This window comes from Ambystoma mexicanum, chromosome 1q (assembly GCF_040938575.1).
Source record: "Ambystoma mexicanum isolate Mex_15411 chromosome 1q, UKY_AmexF1_1, whole genome shotgun sequence".
In the NCBI taxonomy this organism is placed as follows: Eukaryota; Metazoa; Chordata; class Amphibia; order Caudata; family Ambystomatidae; genus Ambystoma; species Ambystoma mexicanum.
This window is the reverse complement of record NC_090922.1, coordinates 183576059-183603807: the sequence shown is the minus strand read 5'-3', so window position 1 is coordinate 183603807 and position 27749 is coordinate 183576059. Positions and strand designations below refer to the sequence as shown.

Here is a 27749-nt window from a genome sequence, read left to right as displayed (position 1 = left end):
TAACTGTCAAAGGGAAACAATGTTTCCCTTTGACAGTTCAGCTAAGAAAAAAAGCAGCTGAGGGGGTGCTCAGTGTTTCACTTGGCTGGCTCCTCCATAATGGGTTCAGGGGGTCACTGGCACTGGGTCGATACACCCCCAGGCCCATTATGGACAATCCTCCCCTGCCCAGCTATTTTTTTCCTCACTGTTTGTGAATAAGGCTCTGCCCCCCCCCTGCGGGGGAGGAGGGCCACACACTACAGTTTGAATACCTCTGGCTTAGACTGAGGGGATGTTTCTGTAGGAGAGTCTTTGGGACCAATAGGTGGAGCTGGAGTTTGAGGGAGCTGGCTGCAGTCCTTTCTTGGAAGCCAAAACCACCAGAAACTGCTATGAAAACACACATTTTCTGAGTCCATTTGTAATTTACTGAACCATACATAGAATGGATGTGGAAGGGCCTGGAGCATAGAAGCCGTAGGGATGTACAAGAATAAACTAGGGTTGGAACCTCCAGTCTCACCAAAGAAGGCGTGAGCAAGGGGTTAACAGTATTGCGATACACGTTCAAAACTACAGGTCTCAGTATCTGAAAGTTTGTTATGCGAATCGCGACGGACTCCTGCAGAGTAGAAAGCATCTCTTCCTCTGGTTAACATTGTGGAATAGAAGAATCCTCCTCCCTCACTAAGATACCAAAACCTTGCTGAAGTGGTACAGTGAAATAATCTGAAGGACTAAAGTAATTTCCCTTAGTATCAGAGATATGAATGGACTCTGAAGTAGACAAACTTGGGCTCACCAGTTTAGAGAAGGTGATGTAGAAGTAGAAGCTTCAAGCTGTACCGCACTGGGCCTGCAGTGATGCCTGTGATCCTTCCTCTTATTGTGTTGATGATCCAAAGAGAGAGGTGGCTTAGATGGTTCCAGACTCACTGGTACCTGGTCTAGGTAACTTAGGTGCCAACTTAAGGGTAGCGAGAACCTAGAGGGAGCTAGACTCCACCTTCTTATGGGACTCTACAATTGGATGACAATGAACAACCTTAAACTGAACCTGGTAAAAACAGAAATAATGCTGTCACCCGCAGGATTCAATGGAAGGGACCCACAAATGTACTGGTCGACCGGCATGGGAATGCAACCACAGACTACTGATGTAGTAAATGCCCTAGAAATATTAATAGACAATGGACTATCCCTGGGACTGCAAGTCAAGGCATTCACCCAAAAATGATTCTTCCTCCTAAGACTACTCAGAGGATTACTCCCCTACCTCTCCTTCCCTCACAGAACTCTGACAATCATATCCCTGACACTCACAAGAATTAACTACGCAAACAGCCTCTACCCGTGGAACGCCGGAAAGACTCATCAAGAAACTCGGAAGGTGCCAAATACAGCAGCCAGGATCCTATTAAGACTAAACAGAAGAGACTGCATCACTCCAGCATTGAAAAGCCTACACTGGTTACCAGTAACAAAACACATCGAATTCAAAGCACTCTGCATCGCCCATAAAGCCTTGCACAGACAAGGAGCTGAATTCCTCCAAGACAAGATTAGCCGGTATCGCCCAGGAAGTGACCTAAGATCCAGCAACCATCTACAAATAGAGGCAAAATATTACGGAAAAAGGATATTCAGCAGAACAGCGTTCTCCCATCTAATTGCTAACACCTGGACCCCAATGCCCAAAGAAATTAGAATTGCAATTGGTAATTGGTTATTTATAACCACAGAAGACCACATCACCTTCAGGAAACTACTCAAAACCTGGTATTCAACAGACAATGACAACCTCAAAGGGACACCAGCAACAATAACCACAGACAAACACCTAGTGAAGAGACCAGATGGGCCAAAGAACCACAACCAAGAAACTGGCTAGATGCTGTCAAATGCAACCAAAGAGCTGCGCCAGAGGCTCCAACAAACCGACCGACTTACTAACCCATATCCCTTTCCTGCTCCTCTAACATAACTGGCGCCACTACACCAGTCCTTGGGCTAGCCACACTACACATAAGCCAACCAAGAATCAATTCTATGCTCACACCCAGCATCTCTAGATACTGAAAAACACCTTTAGTGAACCACCCCACATAGCCCATTAACCATCAACAACGCAATTACAGACCAAGACACTGGATTATCTTACAGCTATTGCCACCGTGAGTCTGGATCCCTTATGAACACTCTCTAACCAAGGCGCACAACCAATCCCACACAACACACTCACACCAACACAAAACACTACCACAGACCGAGGCACTGAATCTTACCCATACGGTTACAACACACAGGGACTCCCGCACCAACTCCCACATGCAAAACACTCACAGATGCCAGTTCTTCCTGGTTCTGAACGTATCCTCACTAACCTTCCCACCCTACTCTCTTGCAGAGCCACATGAGCGCCTGGAGACTGCCCCTGGGTGGTAGCGGTGCAAGTACAAATCAACATAACATAACATAACTTGTGATCCCCATAGTGTCATTACCTGTTTGGAATGGTGCTGATGTTGGAGCACCATTCTGAGTTACCATCAGAATTTGTCTGGGGAGAAAAGGTTTTCCGGTACCCCAAGAGTTGCGACTTGGTGCTTTCCCTACAAGAGTTTGTCGCAAATGCGTAGGCTCTGAGAGAACTCCTGAATTGGTAGGAAGTCGCTTGGAACCTGAGAGGGCAACCTTACCACTGGTAACAGCAGGCAGTGATTACTCGGCGACAGCATCAGGTATTGAATTACTCTTGACAATAGTATGCAAAGACTTACATCCCTCCACAAAGTCTAGGCTAGCTTGCAGTACAAGACCCTTCTTAAGCATGGAGACTAAGCAAGTCCTCAGTGACCTGGTTTTAATTCTGACACCGAACTGACAATAAAATACTGGGAGAAAATTCCTGAGACAGCTAAGGGGGCTTTCTGATGGTCAGCTGTCAGTAAGTGCTTACCAGATCCTATGCACTGCTTTAACCCTGCCGTTAATGGCATACATGGGGAGGGAGGTAATAACAGAAGTGAATCAACAAGTTAAATCAAAAATAAACAGCCCTCTTGGGGGGATGACAGCAAAAAAGAACAAAATGCCACCCAAAAAAGGAAGGTACCTGGAGAAAGCTCTTCCCACACTCAAATGATAGGGTGGAAAAACAGAAACTGGTACGTTGTGGGATGCTTGCATAAACCAGTCCCATTCCAAAGTTTTTAAAGTGACAGAGCCCTTTTTTGGGGAAACTTTTTCCTGTCCAGCCTTCGGTGCAGGCTTATCCAACCGGGTGGGAAGGAGGGAGACTAGGACACCAGAGTAAAGAGCAGTGGTGATGACAACAACAGGGTCTCTGTATGCATTGAGAAGAGTAGGGTAAGAAATCCTGCACCAGCTGCAATGGTAGGGTACATCGTTGTCTTCAGCTGTTACATGGCTGGAGAGATCCCTGGTTGGGTTGAGGGTGTGGACAAGTGGGGTTGAAAGAGTGATTACGATAGTGAAAGTCAAAGGAAGTAGTAAATGCCTTATGGAACTCACCAAAGGTACGTTCGAAGAAATGGGCAAGTGGAGAAGAAAGGGTTTGGAAAGGGAGGGGGGGCATGGAGGGAGGAACAGAGAGGATGAAGTCATTATGTGAGTTATTAGAGGGAGTCGTGTCGAGAGATAGAGGAGAGGAGATGAGTGCGAAGATCAGGAAGATGAGATAAATGAAGTTTCCACAGGTGTTGACATGGAAGGTTATGTAGGTTAATCAGGGAGTGATCAGAAATAGTAGAGTCGGGCTGTAGTTGGTGGACCTTGGTAATGTTGAAAGGTTGAGGTCTCCCAACATGACCAAGTCAAAGTCAATTGGAATAGATTAAGTCAGTAGGTCTAGTACCTAAAATAAGAGAACAAGAGTACAGCGGAGCAGTAGATAATGCGGATGATAAGGTGCCAGTCTTTCCATCTAAACATTTTCCATTGAAACATTTTCCATCGAATAGTTTCTAACGAAAATATGTCCATCAAATGAATTTGTGTGTGAGGTAAAGGGTTAATTTTGTTTGTGGTGGGTTTTTAAGGGTTCAAAACGGGGGGAGGAAGGGGTGGTGGGAAGGGTGACTCCCCCCCAAAAATACAATCGATGGACATATTTTCGTTAGAAAAAATGTGATGAAAATATGTGTAGACAGAAAATTTTTCGATGGAAAGACATGTAACCGGATGATGGGCCTCATTACAAGTACTCCGGTCCAGAATTAACACTGCCGGTAAAACCATACCGGCACCGTTTCCATGTCCGCGCAATCATGACCCGCGGCCCCGGTAATAGCACCACCCTAAACCGCCACCCCGGAAATAGGGTTCCCGTTAAGTCCGTCTGCACGGAAACCCCTCCGTTACCGTCAACACGAAACACCGTGAGCATCACAACTAGCGCGGACACGGAAATACCGGCAAAAAAATGGCGTAAATACCGTGATCACGGTGGCGGAACCGCCGCCACCGCGAACATGGCGTTATACACTGCCTGCTGAACTGAATCAGGGCACAGGTGCACCAAATCAGCCCAGCTGGACCTAGCAGGCCACTGGGAGCCTACAAAAGGGCCACACCCAGCCCAACACAACACAGAACCATGCAGGCAGCAGGTCTAGTAGCACTGGGACTGGGCCTACTCAACCAACAGGCAGCACTGCACATGGTGGCAGTAATGGCGCAGAGGAGGAGGCGTAGGCGGAGGAGGCGCAGGCGGCAACCAGCCAACCCTGCAGCTATGGCAAACCCCATTGCCCAGCCAGCCCGACCCCGCCGCCAGCCACCAATACCACGCATCAGGGCCTCACCCTGGAACCTCACCCCAGGACAGATCCACACCCTATACCGGCTGGACCGCGCAACAATCCTGCACATCACCGCCATGATTGTGGACAACATCAGCAGCCTAATTGACACCCCCACCGCCATCCCCCCCCTCTTGAAGGTTGTCTCAGTTCTGCATTTCCTTGGCACTGGCACCTATCAACACACGGTTGGTGAGCTGCACGGCATATCACCACCGTGTTTCTCAAAAATCCTGGTACAGGTACTGGATGCCCTGTTGCGCCATGTGTCGGAACACATAGCCCTACCCCGCACCCTCCCCGAGGTCATTGCCACCAAGTTGGCCTTCCATGCCATAGCAGGCATGCCAAATTGCATAGGCGCAGTTGACTGCACCCACGTCGAGCTGACAGTACCACATGCAATTGAGGCGGTGTTCCGCAATAGGAAACAGTATCACTCTTTGAATGTCCAGATGGTTTGTGATGCCATGCAACTGATTACACACTGCTGCGCACGTTTCCCAGGCTCATCACATGACTCAATGGTACTGCGGAATTCCACGTTGCCACGGTACATGGAACGCTATGCCGGACAAAGCACATGGCTATTGGGTGAGTACAGCTGACGATGCTACAACCCTGTCGGAGTGGTGTGTGTGTGTCCAGGCCAATGAGCATTGTGAGTGTGCCGCTGTGACCGCACATGCATCACCCCCCTTCCATCTACCAAATACACAGCGGATGCCAAACATCATGAAGGAAGACATGACAGGGCACCACAATGTGCCCGTGCACACGCTTCCCCAGCCAATCCCGTCACTGTCCCATGAACCCTGTGCCACTGCAGACACCCACCCTCAATTGAAACACTGCCCCAAAAAGCATGAGAGGCGTGTAAATGAGACGACGTGTATTTACTACTTCCGTACAGTGGAGTCACTCTGCCATGTGTGGACAGCACTGCACCATGACATGCACACAATCAAATGTCACCCGCAGGGCACAGTAAACATGCAAGTTAATGTGTAGGCCCATATGCAGTCAGCGACATACCTCGTGATGCCCAAGACATACCTCCATACACTGCATGGTACATATGCATGAATGAATGATGATACACGAATGCACAGCAGCAGATGAGGACATTATGCCACAAACACTGACATGTTCCCCCATCTACATCCCATGTAGGTGATGCGGGATATGCACTCACGCCATGGATGATGACACCTGTACGGAGACCAAGGAACAGGCATGAAGAGGCATACAATAGGGCACATATCCGCACACGTGGAATGATTGAGAGGACATTTGGACTGCTGAAGGCCCGTTTCCGCTGTCTGAGCAGATCTGGCGGATCACTGCTGTACAGCCCAGTGAAGACGGGCAAAATCACGCTCGTATGTGCCATGCTGCACAATATATGCCTGCGCAGGAACATCCCAATGCCACCAGACGCAGATGAGGAAGATGGGGATGGGGATGGAGATGGGGATGGGGATGGGGATGGAGATGGGGATGGGATGGCACCGCCTCCCCCTGGGGGTCCACATGATGGCCAGAGAGCACGGGATGCCCTGATTCGCATTTACTTTTGAGTCACAGCACATTCACAGAAATGCACAAACATGGTGACGACAATGAATTAATAGTTGCACTGCAAAATAAATGATCAATGTCCACACATGTATGTCTTGATTTGAAATGGTGATGTATTGATGTGATAACAACAGGGAAGAAGGTGCATTGGTCAGGGAAGCTGTACACCCGGGGCCACCCACCACCCAAACGTGCCCACCCCCACCCAGAGCCCATTGTCCAAACCCCCAAAACTACCTACCCCACCACCCAAACGTGCCCACCCCTCTCACACCCTTGTAGTCCACATGTGTCCTGCACTGCCCCACACACATGCCATCACTTCCGTGTGCGCTTCTGTGCCTGTGCAACCTTGCCCGAAGGACCCGTTAGCCTACTCGAGCGCCTCCTTGGACTGGCAGTAGTGGAGCTGGATGGGGTGGTAGTGTTTGATGGGCCAGAATCTGGGATTGAGGGCATCCGTGCCAGATTTGCCTGTTGGCCAACCAACATGGCCTCTACAAGCCTGGAGGTGTGGTCGTTGCCCTCCCGCACATGGCGTGCAAGGGTCACTATGGTGCTCGCAAAGCGTCCAATGGACCTCGACAGACGACGCACTGAGGCGCTGTAGCTCTCCCTCTGCAGCCTGGATTCCTCTAGCTGCCTCTCCACCAGCTGGGTGAGGGTAGCCTGCTGGTCCTCCATCCGCTGCATGCGGGCATTCAGTTCGGCCATGGATGGGGTGGGCGACCTCATGGGACTCCCCAGTGAAGTGGGGCTGAACCCCAGCTCATGGAAGGAGCCCAAGTCTTCCAATGTGGGCATCTCCCCCTGTGGCCCCGTTTCCGAGTGCTCTTGCGGGGCACTGTTATCACTGCAGGCCGCCCCCTCTGCAGTGCTGCTGCCTTCGGTGTTCTGTTGGGTGTCCATGATAGGTTCCCGTGGCACCTGTCTAGACTCAGCCAGTGTGGAGACGGTGGGGATGTCGGTGGTGGTGGTGTGCCGCACATCTGTAGTGGCTGGTAATGTGGCCAGAGGTGCAGAACTGCCGGCAGCATCCTCCTGTGTGGTGGCGGTGGCTAGTGTACTTGCCGATGCAGATTGGCTGGCCTGTTGTGCAGTTTCACTGTCACTTGAAACGGCTGTGGGGACACAAAGGGCATGCAATTAGTGTTGTTGTGGTGGCAGATGGGTGCATCACATGCGTCATTAAGATTGCACATTGAATAGTGTTTGTCACATGCATCTGATTGCTGGTGTCTGCATTCAGTGATATTGGTTGCCATACGGATCATGATGGGTCCTTTGGCCCACACATGCACTGCCTGGGGGGGGGGTTGTTAATGGGTCCTTTGGCCCACACATGCACTGCCTGGGGGGGGGTTGTTAATGGGTCCTTTGGCCCACACATGCACTGCCTGGGGGGGGGGGGTTGTTAATGGGTCCTTTGGCCCACACATGCACTGCCTGGGGGGGGGGGGGTTTGTTAATGGGTCCTTTGGCCCACACACGCACTGCCTGGGGGGGGGGGTTGTTAATGGGTCCTTTGGCCCAGTACTCACAACTGCATATTTACATGTGGCATTCATGTTTGGGCACTTACCGGCATCTGCAGGTGGGCTCACTCCTGCCTCAGCCTGCCCGATCCCATGGATTCCCTCTAGGTGGAGGACGCTGCTGCAACGCTCCTCCCATGCTTGCAGCCTCAGTGGGGAAGGGGGTCCTCCGCCTGTCCCACTGCTGCGTTGGCGGTGCGTGGAAATGAGGTTGCGTACCCTCAGCCTCAGGTCGTCCCAACGCTTGTGGCAGTCCTTCACGCTCCTCACTGCCACGCCCACGGCGGTGCACTTGCGTGCAGCTTCGGCCCACACCTCCTTCCTCCGCTGCTGTGTGGCACGCCGTTGGTCGGCGCTGAACAGCATCTCAGCATTGTCCACAATGTGCTCCACCAAGACGGTTAGCTCCGCCTCGCTGAAGCGCTGTTTGCGCTGCCTCTGAGCAGGAATCCTGGCAGACATGCTGGTGGTCCCTTTTGGCTTCTCAGAGTTAGGATTGTGCTTGTGCTGGCTCTGGATGGCAATGGATTGTGCTTTTATATGATGGCCGCCTCTCTGTTTCCTGTTTTGGCGATCATGGTATTTCCGGTTCCGTGTCCGTGGCGGCGGAAGCAGAAACGGGTTTTGCGCCACTTGTGGCTTCGTTATTTCCATTTCCGTGGGGTTTTCCCTGACGGCGGTAACAACGTTTCCGAGTCCGTGTGGTGCGCGCGACCGACAGCGTGTAATCGGACGGTTTTTCCGCAACCTTGCGGACACGGAAACGTTTTTACCGCCGTCACGGATTTTGCACGGTCCCGGACTGGTAGGTTGTAATGAGGTCCGATAATAGAGGTCGAAGCGAGAATTTGGACACTGCAGAACCGACAGTAAATTGCATGGCTTTTTTCAACCAATTTTTCAGAAATTCTGTAAAACAAACTATTTCAGCACATTATTTAAAATTTATATACTAAAGGGTTGAACCCTGTGTGTCCGCCATAATGGTGTGGGTCCAGTTGCACTAATTCGTTGCAGATATTGGTGTTGTCCCACTAGGAACATTTACTGTACTCCACTGCCCAGGAGTCAAGGGAAAGACCCTGTATTGTAAGAGGCCAAAAGGTGACCATTCATTTCAGACAGCGCTTTAATCAGGCCTGGAAAAGCTGGGACTCAGCTACGGCAGGGTCCAAAAATTACTGCGATTTTCTCTAGCGTTAAAAATCAATGAAACAATGAGTGACCATACTGCTCTTTTCCAGCAAATGCTATGATCACCCCATGTTTAACATCACATAATCGCGTTGCTATATTTGGAGTTGAGACTATTTGTTTTATAATTAAAAAATGGAAAATAGAAGACAGGAATAATACATTGTTTTAGAGCTTTCCAATATATTGTTATAATGAAGTCTTGAGAGTCATGCATTTTCTTCAAAGAAACAATGCTTTGGAACTTGGATTTACCTATTTTTTATTTTTATATTTAACATTGTTTATTTGAGTTGATTTTCTGACTATTGATTAATTTGTTTAGTTTGTTATTATTTTTATTAGCATTTAGTAAACATTTCTCATAAACCCAATTTCCCCTCCCTCATCCCCATCCCCACACAAGAGCATCCGCTGCCCATTCCCTGTCTTCTCGCCTGTTTGACACTTTTTACCGGTGTCCGCCGGTATAATTATCCCCTTATCAGTTCATGTCTAGCACCCTTATGTTTTGGGGCACCAATATTGCACAAAGTCACTTTTCAAAAATGTTAGCATCTCTCCCCATTCCTTATGGAATATGTCCCCATCTCCTTGGACCCTCTAAGCCAACCATTCCATCACCACTATGTCCCAGCGCTTATGATACCAGCTAATCATGGTGGGGGAGGAGCTCTGTTTCCAGTCTTTGGGTATTACCATCCATGCGGTTAGCAGTGCAGTTGTCAGCGCTCTTTTCTGCGATTTCGAGGTGATGGTTGGCTCCGGGTTCAGGGCCCACATCACTGTCTCTGCAAGTGTCAGGGGTAGGGCTTCCGAGAATATTCTCTGAAGACTGTTCATCATCTCCTCCCAGAATCTCTTGATCTTGGGACAGCCCCACCAGATGTGCATCCAATCCCCCAGTCCGCGCATCCCCTCCAGCATTCCTCGGATGTGGATCGAAATATCTTGCGCAGTTTACTGGGGGTGTAATGCCACTGGAGCATCATTTTATACCACGTCTCATGCAGCTGGAGTGACCTGGTAAATTTTGTGAGGTTCTTCCATAGCTCCTCCCAGTGTCTCATGGATATTGCTTCCCCTAGCGAGTTTCCCCAAGTGACTTGGTTCGGCCGGGGACGTATATCTGGGCATTCTTGTAGTTGTTTGTATATATCTGCCACCAGGTGTTTGTCCCACGAGTGTGATATAATGGATATCTCAAATTTCGTTAGTGGCCTCGTAGCCACTTGTAGTATCTCCTTCTGTCTCAACCAATGTTTGAGCTGGATGTATTCAAATCAGTCTTCATCTTCCACTCCTAGCTGTGTCTTGCAGTCTACAAATGACATCACCTCCCCTTCCCATAGTATGTCCTCGATCTGTTCGCACCCCTTTTCCTTCAGTTTTTTAAATGCCCCTTTTGTCTTCCCGGAGTGAAGTTGGGGTTGTCGAACATTGGGGAGAAGGGGTATGGTATTGTCGACAGATGCCCTTTCTTGAGTCTCCTGTCCCAAATATCACAGGTTGTGCGAAGGACCTTGCTCCAGCGTGCATTTGGAGGTCTCTCATTCCCTTGTAGCCACAGTAGTCCTGCTAGGGACATTCCCGCCACTGCACTGTCCATGCAGGTCCATATTTCATCTGTGCAGCCTGTTAACCATTCCCTAACCACTCTGAGTTGGACCGCTTTGTAGTACTGGTACATGTTAGGGAGTCCTATTGCACCCCTGTGTCTCGGGAAGGGCCATCATAAGAACTTTTGGGGCCGTGGGCACAGGCATCTCTGGGACCCCCTCCACCAAACCAAAGGGATTACATGATCAAGATTATCTGGTTGCACCCCCCAACCCTTTTGACGCAATCACAACTCATAGGTTGATATGTTGCATCGCAGCATTCAAAATAAGTATGTTTACTCCCTTTATGTCCCCTTACCCTCTTAATTCTTATTCTAATTAGAATGATAAACAAGTAGCAATTGAAGACCAACATTAGCAGTCTACAAAGAGGTTACTTCCGTTCTAGTATCGATAAAGGACACTTTATATCAATTGCATCCATAAATGTATGCAGCCTGTAGTATTACTGCTGGACTGTGGGTAAAAAGTACATATAACCCAGAATATACCGAGAACTCACATTAGCTGCCTCACAGAATACAAAAGTACTCAAGCATGGATCGAGTAGACCAATTGGAAGGAAGGAGAAAGCTACACAAACCATAGCATGGATAGTGGATGCAGATTAGAAGCTACCAGGAAGGTGTCTGTATCCAGAGACTGAGATTAGAAGCGGGACATGGTTTTCAAATAGTGTTTCTATTAGCGAGCAAAGGAACAAGTGCCTGTGGTGTGTAATATATCAATTCTCACTATTATAGTGGAAGCAACACTATAGCCAGTGAAACCATTTGTCCTCGTTTTTGAAGATCATCCCCCTGAGAGGGAAATCACTCTGAAGGGCGGACAATTTTGAAAGGTTTAGGGACTGGCAACTTGGAGAGGTTAGGCAATACAAGATTAAATGAGATGCCAAGGATCAAACATTGGTCAAGGGGTGAAGCTGAGATTTGTGTCAATTTAGCAATTTCTGCATTTGAACACTTTTTTTTCCAGTTCTTACCATGAACTAAAATAATCTCATTTTTTGAAACTGTCGTGGAAAGTACACCAATCACATTACCAAACATGGCAATTTTTGAAAAGAAAATATTATAAAAGGGTGTTATGCAAATTGGGAAGGATTCTAGCTTCATTCTCTCCATCATCAAGGGAATTATATAGGTACCAGCATTCCAATCGATGTGATTTAACAGATTTAATCTGGAGTTGTCTTTTGTATTTTAAAGCTTTAAATACTTCCAAAACCCAGGCATGTGAAATTGTTACTTATAAGCGTGCAGAAAAACCTTTGACTTTTACAAAAAAGCAAACCGTTTTTTGTGTCAAACTAGCAGATCTTAAAATAAGCTTGGCCTGCAACATCTGTTCCGCTCTCTTCTGTCTACCACCTCTTCTAATTAAATGGCCTACATAAGAAGAAAGATCAAGTAATGGGCTAAACAATGCCACCAACATGCGAGAAAGCAAACGTCACAGAAAACAGCACAGTAATGTAAGAGATATTAGATGATTTGACCAGGATCACTGTATTGTCTGCTAGCAAAGCTGGGATAAAAAACATGAATGCAGTCTTGAATTTGGATACTTATTTGTATCTTGGACTAACTTTTTATACTCATTATTGAAGGTGATTGCCTAGCGATTACAACACCCCATCTGAACAAGCCAATTTCAAGGCCTTTACCATATGGATGACATGTTCGTTTTTATAGCAACCCCTTTCTGGTGCAGGTAGATTGTTGATAATAGCGCCTGTTGTGCTACAAAACCAAGTACATATTCAGGCAGGTTTATAAACTTCAGACATAGGAAAGGCTCAGCCGTCCTTGCTGGAATGTGCTATTCTAATATTGCACATTAACACATATCTCTGCAATGAGTCCTTAACACACTGAGCTAACTTCTGAACCATTGTGGCACTCAATTTATCGATATGCATTTCAACTTTGGCTATTGCACATAATCAAAATAATTCCCACAGGAAGGAAATAATGCTACAGGAGTTGTGCCATAAGGAACACACAAACTATGTATACCACTGTGAACACAGAAAGCATTACATGATGAATTGATCACGGCAGAATGTACTTGTCAAAACAGACAGGCAATAGTTTTAGGGCTTCAGCAGCATGCCATAAAATAACCTGATGTGTGCTATTTAAGTCTGGTGAACAATGGAATCTTACTTCTTTAGATTAGGCAGCCTTGTGGGGCAAGTGCCCCGTTTGCCCTCCCATAAAAACGTCTCTGGTCTCGGGGACCTCAGTACGTGCATAACCACTCTCGGGCATTTGTTCTGCCAAATAAATCTTGAGATCAATGTGTTTAGGCTTTTAAAGAATGTATTGGGGATAGCTATCGGCAATGTATAGAACCTATACAATATCCTCAGGAGGGTCACCATCTTAACAATGTTTATACGTCCCATCCATGAGATTCGCATTGGGGGCCACTTTGCAAAGTCTATCTGTGTTTGTTTGAGTAGGTCCGAGTCATCGTCTGAAACAGATACGGCCACTCCACTCTATCAAAAGCTTTCTCAGCGTCTAGTGCAATAATCGTGGCCGTTATTTGTTTCATTTCTAATTTTTCCAGGTGTATCACCCTTCTGGTATTATCCCATGTTTGCCTCCCTTTAATAAATCCTGATTGGTCTTGACCTATTATCCCTGGGAGGACGCCCTTTACTCTCTCTGCTAGATCCCAGTATAGATGTTGGCGTCAGTATTCAAAAGCGCAATGGGCCTGTATGACCCAGAGTTTGTGAGGTCTTTATTTGGCTTCCCAAATAGGACTACTTTTGCTTCTGACATAGAATGTGTTACTCCTTCCCCCTCCCTAAAGGAGTTGAACAGCTCTGCTAAGAATCCCTTAACCTCCTTACAGTAAACTTTATAGAATCCCCCTGTAAAGACGTCCGGCCACGGTGCTTTATTGCTCGGTAGTTTTTGTTATCAACCCCTCCACCTCCTCTTCTGTTATTTCCCGTTCCAGGTTCTCCCTCTCTCCCAATGTCATCTTTGGCAGTTCTATATTTCCCAGGAATGCCTATCAGGTTTCCCCATGGCGTATAACTCCTTATAGTATGCTCCGAAGGCTTGGTCATCTCATCTGTTTCCGTTGTTAGCACCCACCCCCCTGCTAACTTTATTCCTTCTATATACTGCTGGTCTTTCTGCTGTTTGAGGAGCCTGGCCAGCATTTTGTCTGCCTTGTTTGCACTTACGTAATACCTTTGTTTAAGCCGAAGTAGGGCGCTTTCTGCCTTACTTGTGTTGAGGAGCCGTAGATGTCTCTGTGCCTCTTTAACTTTATTGTAATTCTCCCTTGATTTCTGTCCTGCTAATAAGCTTTGAGTCTGTGTCAGTGCATCCCCTAGCTCTTTTTCTAATCTGTTACTTTCTTTTTGCCTTTGGGCTTTTAAGGAGATTAGTTCCACCCTCAGCACTGCTTTAAAGGCATCCCATCGGGGGCCCCAGCTGTATCATTTAGAGTAAAGTGTTCCAATATCTTACCCCTCACTTTTTCTCGCATTAGCGAGTCCCTCAGGATTTCGTTTGGAAGCCTCCATTACTATATTGGGCTATTTGGTTTTAGTTACCCTATGAAAATCTTCATCAGAGGATGATCCGACAGTTGTATTCTGCCATGTTCTATGTCTCTGAGTGATCCCAGGTTCCCGGGGGTTCCCCATACGTAGTCTATTCTTGAATATGTCTGATGCACATGCGAGAAGCACATATACCGTTTCCTGTCCCTTTTTCACCCTCCATAGATCCTTTAACGCCATCCCCTCCATTTTACATCGCATTGACTCTGAGGGGTTGTACGCCCTTATGAGTATTTTGTCCACTCCTATCACTCTCTGGGTCCTAAGTCATATTAAGGTCCCCTGTGATTATTAGTTCTCTGATTACGAATTGTTCTAGCTTCCCTAGGACCTGTTTAAGAAATGGGTCTTTGCCAGTTTTGGGGGCATAGATGGTTCGTATGGTGACGGTTCTCCATCTTACCTGCACCTGAGTGAATATGTATCTCCCATTCGGATCTACTAGCGTGTTCAACACTTTTGCGCCCAGCGTGTTCTTGAAGCCTATCATTACTCCCGCCGTCTTATTGTTTGCGTTCGCCTGGTGCAGTTGTGTATATTGCTGGAATCGTATTTTGTGTTTGTCTTCCTTCCTAATGTGAGTCTCCTGCAGTAGGAATATGTCTTCATTGGGTTTCTTTATCTGGGTTTGAACTTTCTTCCGTTTTACTTGTGTGTTCAGGCCCCTCACATTATTTGAGAGAATTACTAATGGCTTCCCCATCAATCTATCCTGCCCCGACCCTCCTTTTTACTGAGCGCCATATGCAGCCTTCCCCTTCTATCCCTGTGTCTGTGTGGGTGCGGTTCCTCTTGTCCCCTCTTCCCTTCGTCCATCCCCCATCCCCTCCTCCACCCCCCAGGTCTGGCTCGGTATTCGAGGACTCATCCCACTTGGTGGGCACCGACCCTTGTTTCACCCGGGCCCCTAGGTTATTTAACCTATGCAGTGCCTCTTCTCCACGCCAAGCCTCCTTGTTGTAGGATCGGGATTCTTGATCGTACACATGTCTGAATGGGGGGGTCACCCCGTTCCCAGCCTGTTAAGTCTCCTCTTATGTGTCTGCCCCCGCTAGCCCCCACTCTCGCCTAGGAATTTTTCTCATCTATTTCCTAGGTCGGGGGCCTTTCAATTTCTCTCATTTCCCATGTACCGTGGACCATTTCCAGGGCTTAGGTTCCCGCCTGCGTGCTTCGCTACTCCCCTCCTCTGCATCTGTCTCCTCCATTTCCAGCCCTAGTACTACCAATCCTTCGTCGCAGGTTGTCACCCTTTGTTGTTTCCCCTCCCATGGGAATATCAGCCCAAAGAGGAACGTCCATTTATAGGGGACTTTTTTCTCCTGTAATTTCCTGGTTACTGAGCCCATAGCTCTTCTTTTCTGTAAGGTAGCCGTTGCCAAATCTTGAAAGAGACTGACCTCTGAGCCATTTATTGTTATTGACTCTTGACCCCTTGTAGCCCTCAGTATTTTCTCCTTCTCTTCGTACGAGGCTAGGTCTGCTAGGACATCTCTAAGACTGTTCCCCTCACCGCTCCTCTTTGGGCCCACATATGTACCATGCCATCTCTTCTGGGGTGGTGTCCGTTAGCAGAATGGCGAAGCAGTGTTGGATCGTGATTTTTAGCTCCCCGTCCGAGGATGCTTCCGCCAGGCCTTTGATCCTACTGTTCGAGCACCTAGATCCATTTTCCAAGTCCTCCGTTTGAATCTCAAGGTTGTGTGTGGCGGAAGCAATCTGTTCTAGCAATTCTGCGTTCTGGCGCACCACCTTCTCCATTTTTGACAGCCCTTGCTACAGCATGTCGACTCTACTACCCAGAGAGCTGAAGTTGTCCCTAATTTCTTTGACTGCTTCCTTTAATTCCTCTTTTAGGCCTCCGATCTATTGCTGGAAGGAGGTCGTCATTCTTTCCTCTATGCCCAGCAGACACTTTTGTTAATCTTCTTTGTTCAGGGCCATGGCTTCCGTCCCTTGGGTTTCTTCTACTTTCTGCTCCTACTGTCAAGTATGCTCCTCCTGCACCAGTTCCACGGGTTCCCTGTGGCAATATCTTTCTAGTTGTGCCTTCTTCTGGCTTTTCCGAGGTGGGTGCAGGCCCTGGGGTTGTTTCCCTTTGGTGCCAGGCATCTACAAGAGGTGAAGCAAGCTCTCAAATCTGTGTCTCCTCTTTACTCCCTTGAGGTGATGGAGATTCCCTATCTCTCACGTCCGTTATGTGCCGCCACTTCCCTCTCTTTCTTTGATGTGTCTGTCGTGCCCCCCAAGTTGCCGTCTTCACGTCCTATTTCTCTGCACCTGTCAATTGTCCTTTGTGCGGGGGGGGGGGGGGTGCCAGCCCTTTGCCTCTATGGTGCCTGCTCCCCTATGTTCCTCCCCGTTGTGATTCAATGGCCACCTGCTAGTAGCTTCACTGCCCCTGCTTACAATGCCCAGGCTGTGTGTTTACTGTTTGTGGGCTTATAGCCCCTGTGTATTGCCTGCCCTGCCCCCGACAATCGTGTGCACGGCACTGGTTAGTTCTGTTTTGCTGGCAGTGGGGGGGGGGGTTCGTGGTCTATTCAGCTTTTCTAGTGCTCCTCCGACTCTTCTTTTCATGGGCACCTATTACTTGGGGTGCCCTTGGGCTCTTGATGGTATCTGGGGCTGTGCTATTGCGTGTTCTCTGCGCCTCCGCTCTATTTGCTTGTGAAACCCTGCGGCGGGGGGAGGTCTCAGGGTTTTATTTAGGCCTGATGTTTATTTCTCCCTCTGCCACCCGATCCTCTCCTCACCTTGAAGAATCTTCATGTCCCGCCTTACTTCTTTGCCTCCTTCCCGCTCTCCCCTTTACGATGGGGTGCACCGTTAGCTGCTTGGCCCTCCCGGGTGCTCCGCTGGCTGCTGGGCTCTCCTTCACCACCTTTCTTCGCTTCTTCTGTGCGGGGCTGGTTCGTTGACACGGGGGTCGTCTTCAGATCTTCCTCTCCCGTTGCTCTGTAAAACCGCTCCAGTGACTGGTCTCCTCTTCCTGGGCCGTCTCCGAGGGGGATGCCTGTGTCTGCTTCTCACCGTTCCGGCTCCTGGGTTTGGCTGCTCCCTTCTTATTCTTCCCCCCTGGGGACGACGTCCCCAACATCTTCCAGTCGGGCCAGCCGTGCACTCCTCTAGTGTCTGGTGTTTGCTTGCTTGCGGCCCTGCTCGGCTCCTCTCCTGGGGGTGGGGGAGTGGCGCTGCCCCTTGAAGAGACGCGCACGCGGCAGCGTGACGTTGCATGCCGCCACGTGCAGTATAAATAAAAGGGGCATTCCCGGCTGCGGCAGTGCGACCGGGAAGCCCGAGCAGTACAGACGTGTGAGTGTGGTCTGTACGCGCTGGGGGGCTTATGGGTATCGCTGGGGGTCAGGACATACCCCCAACAGTGGCGACGAGTCGGGGATGATGCCTGTCGGTGACGGAATCTTCAATTTGTTTTCTCTGAAACGGAATCTTGATGGCGTTTCGTTTCGTGCTGTAGGCCGTGCATCACCCAAGCGGCTGGCGGCCATTTTGTGTGTTGGGCCGTGGAACTTCACCGAGCTCCAGTTTGGGCGGTGAGTGGCATCCAGGCCTAATATTTGGACATACTGCTAGCAGGCAGTTATACCTGCATGCCCATACCTGATTTTTGATTTTTTTTTCAATTCTTGGGTCTTCAACGTTGAGTGCAAGCAAGGAGAAGGGCTACAATGGCTGGGCTCGGCCTGCATAGCCCAGTTCTCTATCTTGGCTCAATATTTGGAACATTTGTGCCCACAGGGTGCTGCTGCAGCTGGGGTTTTGATTACTTCTTCATCCCCTTCATCATCAGGCTGGAGAGCTCATCTTCTTCATCCTCTTCATCATCAGTGAAGAATGCTGCAGCGGGGCACCCTCCATGTTCTTCTCTTCTTGTTCTTCATCATGTCCAGCTGCTGTGTCTGCGCATGAGGCAGTCTGGAGAGGGAGACACTTTGTCATCATCTTCTTCGCCCCCAGGTTGGACATTTCATTTTGCCTGGGTGGGGCATCGGAACTGTGTTATGGTGGTGGGTGTTGAGTTGCGGCCCCCAAGGTCTACGCTGGGGGTGCCTGTGCACTCAAGCCCATGAGTGGGGCTGGTGATCAAGACGGTGGGCTTCCAGCAGTTCAGCAGCCTCCCCAGGACGGCGGACAGGCAGCAGCCCAATAGCAGCCCCCTCCAGCTCCAGTAGGAGGCCAGGCTCCAGTGCCTCAGGCGCTGCCGGCTTTGCAGCCGGTTGCCCAGCAAGGACTTCCCGTCATGGCCCAGGTACGAGCCCATGCGGCCCTGCAGCCCATCCCTGAGTTTGACGTGGAGGGCCCGCCGTCGAGCATGGGGCCCAGATGGAAGAGGTGGGTGGATCGCCTCGATATGTACTTTAGGGCCGCACAGGTGGCGGATGATGACAGCAGGCTGGCATCTATGCTGTATTCGGCGGGGCCTTCGGTCCAGGGGATATTTGAGTCGCTTCCACCAGGGGATGGCTCCTACGATGCGGCAAAGACTGCCCTCCAGGCTCACTTTCTGCCCCTTGCCAACTCGGACTATGAAAGATTTGTAATGCTGTCCGCAAGGCAAAAAGAAGATGAAACGTTGGACACCTTTTATGGATGTCTTCGGCGCCTCTCATTGGCTTGTGCGTGGGGCGACGCAGAGGACATGATAAGAACTATGCTGATACAGGCATGCTCCTCGGGCAAGCTCAGAAGACAGATCCTGAGAGAGTCGGGCATCACACTACCCCACATCCTTGAGCTGGGCCGGTGCCACGAAGTGGCGGAGGCTTGGGCAGCTAGGATGGAGGCGGGGTCCCGCTCAGTCAAGTCTGAGGAGGTGTGTGCCATGTGGCGAGGTGGAAGAGGCTTCCGAAGACCTGGTGTAGGTCCCCGTGACAGAGCTGGAAGAGCTGGAGAGTCTTGACAGAGGTGTGGGTATGATCTTCCCCACCCGACTGAGTGCCCGGCGGCGGGAAGGACATGTGGTAGGTGCGGGCTGCCCGATCACTTTTCTCGGGTATGCAAGGCAGCCCTGCCCGTGATGGTGCCCAGAGGCCTGGCCCGGTCTGGGTTCTCGTGCCAGAGCCGCCCGCAATGTTGCCTAGGTGGACCAGAGCGAGGAAGATGCCCAGGTGGAGGAGTCAGACGAAGAGGAGGAAGAGAACATTTTCTTTGTCTCCAGTGTGGGAGTCCTGAGGGGGAAGAACAGGAGACAGCCGAGGTGTGTGGTGGAGGTCAACTGGTCGCCAGTTCCGTTCTGGTAGACATGGGGGCGTTAGTCAATGTGATGGCCCGTGGGCATTATGTTGCCATGGACGTGCCCCCCAGGCTAATTACACCAAAAGCTTGCATCTTTGCGTTTGGTGGGCTGGAACCAATCCCACTGGATGGTGCCTTCGTGGTGAAGGTAGAGTACGATGGCTCGCAGATCACTGCCCGGTTCTACGTAACGCCAGTAAGCACGAACTCTCTGTTGAGCTGTGCCGTAGCCGAGGCTCTCGGCATTGTCAGCTTCGCTTATTCAGTATACCTGGAGGACATTAACGAGCTGTTTGACAAGTATGCTGCCCTTTTTAATGGAATTGGGCAGATGGCTGGTGACCCTGTAAGGTTACATATTGATGAGTCTGTGCAGCCCATTGCCCTGAAACATCGCAGGGTACCATTCCACCTTTGTGAGCAGGTGGACAAGGAGCTGGACAACCTTGTTAACCTCGACATAATCGAGAAGGTGGTGGGCCCGACCCCCTGGGTGTCCCCGATTGTCGTGGCCAGGAAACCCAAGCAACCTGACTGTCCGTATTTGTGTTGATATGAGGCTGCCTAACAAGGCCATCAAAAGGGAGAGGCACCTTACCCCAACCATTGATGACATTATTGCGGAGGTGCAGGGTGCTCGGTTCTTTTCCAAGCTGGACCTCCGGGCGGGCTATCATCAGGTGGTCCTCCACCCAGAATCAAGGTACATCACCACGTTCACCACCCACCGGGGACTCTAACGCTACAAAAGACTTAGCTTTGGAGTGTCCTCGGCAGCAGAGGTTTTTCAGAATATCATCCGAGGCGCCCTCGCAGACATGGAGGGCGTTCTGAACATTAGTGATGATATCTTGGTGTTCGCCAGGACTGAGGTGGACCATCTGCGGAGGCTGGCAAAGAAAGACCTTCGAGAGACTGCAGTCATTTGGCCTCACCCTTCACAGGGAAAAATGTGAGTTCCTGCGCCCCTCCATCGAATTCTTCGGCTTTGTTTTCAAGGAGGGGGGTGTGTCACCGGATCCCAAGAAGGTCCAGGACATCAAGAAGGCACAGCCGCCCGAGTCGGTGTCCGATGTGAGGAGCTTCCTCTGCATGGTCACTTATTGTGGACGCTTTATTCAAAATCTCGCCTCCAGGTCTGAACCCCTCAGGGCCCTGATGAAGAAAGAATCCACCTGGCACTGGGGCCCGCTTGAGCAGTCGGCGTTCGAGGACATCAAGGGCGCACTGACGGCTGAGGACACCATGGTGTTTTTCGACCCGGCCCTACCATCGGAAGTCATCGTGGACGCCAGCCCATTTGGCCAGGGCGCCGTGCTGACTCAGATAGATTGTGACGGGGGTGTCCGCCCAGTGGCCTACGCCAGCAAGGCGCTGTCGGAGACGGAGCAGAGGTATTCACAGATCGAACCGGAGGCGCTGGCGGTTCTCTGGGGCTGCAGGCACTTCAGGCTCTATGTCCTGGGGCGCCCGGTGACAGTCGTGACGGACCATAAACCCCTGCTTCCCATCATCTAAACCACAGGCGAGGATCGAGCGGTGGATGGTCGCTCTTCTGGAATACGGGGTCACTCTGGTGTATCGGCCGGGGGAGAACAACGCAGCGGACTATCTCTCCAGGCACCCGGGAGCGCATGGGGGGGTAGAATATGACATATGTGCGGAGGAGGCCGATGATCATGTCCGAATGGTGGTGGAGGTGGCCACGCCCAACGCAATGCCCCTGGCGGAGCTGGAGGCAGCTGCAGCCGAAGATGAGTGCTTCCAAATCCTGAAGCACTCCATGCAGCAAGGCTCCTGGAAGTCAGTGCTGGAATCCCTGGCGGGGCGGACTCAAGAGGCCAAGACGGGACTGGAGCAGCTGTGGAAGGTCAATGAAGAGCTGTCATTCTCGGCGTCAGGCCTGCTGCTCAGAGGTGATCGGATAGTAGTCCCTCAGTCCAAGGTGAAGGACGTAATCACCCTTGCCCACCACGGACACCAGGGCGCTGCAAAGACCAAGGCCAGGCTAAGACTGAAGGTTTGTTTCCCTGAACTAGAGAGGAAGGTGGACAACTTTGTGGTGGCCTGTGTCTGGTGTCAGGCTGCATCTCCCTTACAGCGAGAACCTGCCATTGAGGCCATGCCGCGAGGCACGCAACCCTGGGAGGTGGTCCATGCAGACTCCGGATCAACAACCATGGGCACCCACTTCTTAGTGATCGTCGATGAATACTCAAGGTATCCGGAGGTGGAGTTTGTGGAGTCTGTGGCTTTCGAACACGTGGTGGTGGCCGTGGAGAAGGTGTTTGCGGCCCATGGGTTCCCTCTCACGTTGTGCTCTGACAACGGGGTGCCATTCTAGAGTGAACGGTTCTCGGAGTTGATGGAGAGCTGAGGGTTACAGCACCGGAAGATATCCCCCTTGTGGCCTAGGGCAAATGGAGAAGCCGAAAGGCTAATGAGGACACTGAACAAGACCTTCACGATCGCCCAAGGCCAGGGACAGTCCCTCCAGAGAGCTCTCTATCAGTTTCTGCGGGTATACCGCACCATCCCGCATGCATCCACGGGGGTGGTTCCGGCTGAGGCTTTATTCAGGCATTGCCCACGGGGTCTGCTACCCGAGGTTGGGGAGAAGGAGCCGGGGGTGATCGACAACCAACAGGTTGAGGTGGACCGGCGATTGAGGATCGAGCAGGAAAAAATGCGAAGGGGCCTCCGCCCAAAGCGGCTGGGGCCGGGGGACGAGGTCCTCATCCGCAACAGACACCCTCATGGAAAACTCTCACTTCCCTACGAGCCGGAGCCGTTGGACGTGGTGGCCGTCAAGTGGTTTATGGTGACTGCCTCGGACGGAAGGTCCACCGTCACCTGGAATGTGAGCTTCTTCAAGAAGCTAGGGGACCCGAGAACTGACCCACCCCTCGGAACTGGACTTACTGGAGATGCCTGACCACGGAGGAGACCCCTCCGGCGCACCTGAGTCCCCTGTCAGGGGAACACCTGCGGAAAGACTGCCCGTGCCGGAGGTAAGCGGGAGGTACCCCCAGATGGCTGGGCGAGGGAAAGCCGCTTACTTCAGCGGTTACGTGCTGGGACATTTGTCTGATCGACCAGAGTCTGAGGTCTGCTGAGTAAGGGGACCCGGGTGGCTGTTAATAAAGGGGTGTGTGGGGAAACTGTTGTTGAAGTATTGTGTGAGCAGAGTTGTTTGATTTACAGTGTGTATTCTTATAGTGTTCTTGTTTGTCCTCCCGAAAAAGGAGGAGTGTGGCGCTGCCCCTTGAAGGGACGAGCGAGCGGCGGCGTGACGTTGCACGCCGCCGCGTGCAGTATAAATAAAAGGGGCGTTCCCGGCCACGGCAGTGCGACCGGGAAGCCCGGGCAGTACAGACGTGTGAGTGTGGTCTGTACGCGCTGGGGGGCTTACGGGTATCGCTGGGGGTCAGGACAAACCCCCAACAGGGGGATTGTTGCGCACGCCAGGCATATCAGTGTCCCCGGCCGGGGTTCTGACCTTCTAAAATCCCTGCTGGCTGCTCCGGGGGCTCGTGTGTGGGATGCTTCTTTGTGGCATTTCCAGGCGCTTCGGTTGCCGGCTCCTGCTTTTGCCTCCTCAATGGGTGCGCCCAGTGGCCGGTCCCAGTACCGCTCAGGGTCGTTTTCTTTGGAGGGTTTTCTCCGCTCGACCAGTGGTTCGCTGCAGCTCTCAGAATTTTAAGCTTGCTCTGGATAGTTTCCCCCCCTTCAGCTGGGGGCCCCACGTCTGTTGTGCCGTCTGATCCTGCTTATTTTTACTCCTTTAAAACAAGCCAGGCCGGGTGCTCACTGGATTGCACCCTCACTCCAAGGCTGCCATCTTGGAATCTCACTACTGATTAATTTAAAATGCCATGGTGTACGTGCAGAAAAAACACACGAGGCCTGTGAGTCACACACCTATAACAGGCATGGAACTACATGCCTAATAAAGGTGTGTGTGCTAAGTGGGGGTGAACAGTGCTACAGCCATCTATCTCAAGATTTTGCAGGGATGAGTATTTTGGTGTGACTGCAGAAAATGTACAGCTGCTCCTGAAGGTGCAGCCAGCTTTATAAGGAAAAGCAAAAGGTGCGGCCCCCAAGGAGGTGAATAGTTTGAAACAAGGTTTCGTGTGTGCTCCTCTGAATGAATTCCTGAACATGTGCATGTATTGTGAGATATGCTGTAGCTAATACTGGCGGGGTGCACTCAGCCTTTCAACCTTAAGATCAGCAAATGAATAGAATTGCGGTAACAACTTGGTGAACATTAGCCTGCGTTGCATCTAGATAGGATTGTGAATGTTAGCATGTCCACACTTAGATAGAATTGTGAACATTAGCCTGCGTCGCATCTAGATGGAATTGTGAACATTAGCATGTGAACACTTATATAGAATTGTAAATATTAGCATGTCCACACTTAGACAGATTGCTAAATATTAGCACGTCCACATTAGCCTGCGTCACATCTAGATGGAGCTGTGAATGCTGGCACGTCCACACTTGGATAGAATTGTGAATATTGGCATGTCCTCACTTAGATAGAGTTGTGGACATTAGCCTGCGTGTCGCATTTGGATAGAATGGGAACATTAGCCTGTGTTGCATCTAGATAGGTTTTTGATTGAAGGATAGCATGCCCGCATCCAGATGAAACTTGAAGGTTAGCATGTGCCACACTTAGAACTGTGAACACCAGCCTGCGCCGCTCCCGGATAGGATTGTGAATGTTAGCACGCCCACACCAAGATAGAACTCTGAATATTGGCCTGCGCCGCTTCTAGATAAGACTGTGAAGGCCAACAAGTGCCACACTTAGAGAAAACTGTGATGATTGTTAGCATGCTAAAGGTCAGGTAACCCACTAACCAATATAACCTCAAACTCTGCATACTTATCTCACTCAAAAACTCACACAACCATCTCTTGCACCACAAGCCGCACGCACTTCACAACACTGCAACAACACATAAGCCGGAGCAACAGCACACACGGACTGACACCGATCCAATACCTGCAACAAAGCTCAGTATCTGGTGTATACCGAGCTGAAGCTGCCAACAGAACACCACTCCTCTCACTATCCTACTGCCTCTTCACCTTACTAACCCATCCCACCTTATCATTTACAGATCCGCCAGAGCGCCTGGGGACCAATTCCGTTGGTGACGGTGAGCGGTACAAATACCTTTAACATTTAACAATTACTATGTAAGTAGTGAAGGTTCTACAGCACAGAGGTTCTCGTTTTGATAAACAAAGTGGTACGATACCAGCAGCAACTAGATTCACCTTCTTATGCATGCGCGTGAATGGATTCCAGTTTAATAACTATGCATTTCTCTATTCTTACCATTTTCTAAGTTTTGTTTTTTTGCGTAATAATAATGGCAAGGCTACCTTCGGGAAAACCTTATCTTGAGGGTGGAGGGAGGGGCTTGAAATGTAGCCACAGTTGTAAACGCTGTTTCTCAAGATTTCTTAGGCATGCTGAATTGCCATTTTCAAATTTGCTTTTTACAGGCTGACACAGAAAACTGTTGGGACCATATACCCAAGATAACTAAAATTTCGCAAAGCAGTTAAATAGTATTGACGGCATCCGATTAGGATCAGCCCGCAACCCCCTTCCCCCACCTCTGACCGCCTATACCCAGCCCCGCGAGAACTGCCTACGTCGCTGCCGGTTCATCTGAAGCCGGTGTTCCCTTTCACCAGCAGACGCAAATCAACCAACTGTTCCTAGTCAAAGCGGTAGCAACCTTGTAATGCAGCTTTTACAGTCGAAGGTGGCGGAGCAAAACAACGAAATGCCTTTGTGACAGTAGACACGTGTCACGCTTACTTCTTTAGAGGAGGCATTGGGGTATTCAGCATGGGGTGGGACATCGCTGGGCTTTACCTGTGTTTTCGCCATCAGCTCGCTGAATTCCCTGAAGATGTTGGCTGCATCCTGGAAGCCCCCGGGCAGGAAGCCTGGAGAGGCGGCTGCTCGCCAGACGAGTGGGAAGAGGAAAGGCAGCAGGAGTAGCCGGTGCAGCATCCCTGAGCTGGCAATGCTCGTAGTGGCACCTCTCGATCGCAGACTGTGAGAGGCAGAGAGAGATAGGTGAAAAAATGAGCACAGGGCGTGAGATGGGGGCAGAGAGTTGATAATGAGAACGAAACGGGATTCAGTTGGGGCAGAAAACAAGCTCTAAACATGAGATGCGCGAGAGATGAGCATCCCAGCGTCTGCAGAGCGCCGACTGCTAACGCTGCAGATCACTCCAGTCTGATAGCAGGGCGCAGGGGTGGGTAATGGAGGAAAAGAGACAGAACAGAACGTTCGGCCAACCCAACAACTGTCTTTCTTTCACTCACCCATCCTTCACCCAAGACTGTGTCCCAGGCTAGGAGTACTGATCCCTGTCTGTTATGAACATGAAACCGTAGTACAATTATGGTATAATTCATCAACACATTCGTGTAATTCCTACAAAACGATATAAGTATATATAAAACAATTAAATAATGTTGGAATGAAGCAGTTGAATTTCCCACTGTAGCTTTATAATATTTTCCCCCGAAAAATATGCATAGTATTAATGCTACCGAAGGACAGAAGCATGCGTGTCTTGGGGTCAATTTGTCGATATATAAAATGACTGGTCATTGTTTATGTGAGGGGTTGCAGATTTTTTTTTCAGTGCTCACATAGAAAGACATTTTGCATAGGGGACATAGAAGGGTTTGTACAGGGATGATTATTTCACTTGTGTATGTGGATTGTGTGTTATAGCTATATATGCTACACATATTCTAACTATAATAAATGTGTAATAAAAACTGAATGTGTTGATAAAATATAACATGATTGTAATTTTTATTTTTATTTATTTTATTGTATTTAGTCTGCAAAACAAACTTTTACAATATATTTATTTCTTCCTTCTTTAACCATATTTACGACTAAAACATGAAACACATTATTTTTCGACAATCATTTCAGCATTAATTCAAAAAGCTAAAATAACACCAAAATACTACTCTAAAGACATTATCCAAATACACCAAAAAAGCAAAGCTGCTGTTAGGGAGAATTCTCATTCTATGGCTAATTTCCCTTACCTAGTGAGTCCCCCAGCAGCTTTGCTGGATTTCTGGAGTTTATTTTTTCCACTTGGTAAGAGTGTGAGCTTTTCCCCTCACTGTTACCTGTGTTTTGCCATGTGTATTTCATCTGTTTTTGTGATTGTGGACTCTGGAGTACACCACTTCAGTAGCCCCACTCTTTTGTGTGTTACACAGCACCTTCAGTGGAGTGACACAGGGTTGTCTTTTAGACTTCCCACCGACTCCATTTCTGGGGCTGACTACTGTCCCCCAGAAAAGGGTAAAGTTGTCATTAACTTTACATAGTCAGTTAACTACAGATCCAGTACACCCCATCTTACATGGAGTATTGGAAAGGGTTAATTCTTAGCCCTTTTTATCTGTACCTCCTGGAGCATTGTTTCACTCCCTTAACATTAAGACTTGGCTGGTGGCAGTGGTATCTACCCTAATGTTCCTACCGCGCTTATATTACATAACGAGGTATTGTTTTAGGCTATTTTAGTAGCCTCGAACTTTAAACCCGCTAGCCCAAATACTTTTCATTTTGGCCCCGGTTGGGTTTAATCGCAATTTCTTTTTGTTAACATCCTTCTTGGGTCTTTCTTTGCGCGGCAAACCAGGTTTGCCTCCTTTGTTCGCCAACCTTTGGCGGGCTTCTGACCAGAAGCCCTCCTTTGGTGTCTGGGTGTCTAGGTGGGCTGAATGTGAGGGATGGGTGTAGTCACCCCCTGCACAGGGTCTCCTTGGAGACCCAAGTCACACTTTGTATTGATTGGCTGAGGTGGTTGTCCGGGATGGACAACCCCCCTGCGAGTGATTGACAGCCAGGCTGTGTGAATGGGGGATTTTGGCATAAAAGGCAGGACTCTTGGGCTAGAAGTCAGAGTCGCCACTGGAACTGCAAGGAACCGAAGAGAAGCAGAGAAGAGGACAGCTGCTGCAACCCCGAGTCCCGGTGAAGCCCTGCTGCAGTCCTGAGCTACCCTTCAACGACAAGAGAAGATCCAGTCCGGAGTCTTCTTCCCTTGAGCCTGGCGGGATCAACCAGCTCGTCTTT

The 27749-nt window shown here is 49.8% G+C and overlaps 1 protein-coding gene across 1 annotated transcript in view; it reads right to left on the bottom strand.

Annotated features, from left to right (window-relative positions):
* LOC138526369 (dickkopf-related protein 3-like) overlaps positions 1 to 27749 on the bottom strand; it is a 1508461-nt gene that overhangs the window by 1186746 nt on the left and 293966 nt on the right. Inside the window, exon 2 of the mRNA XM_069637031.1 lies at positions 25497 to 25680. Within this exon, the coding sequence (XP_069493132.1) occupies positions 25497 to 25637 (141 nt within the window). The 5' untranslated portion in view covers positions 25638 to 25680. The remainder of the gene's footprint in view (positions 1 to 25496; positions 25681 to 27749) is intronic.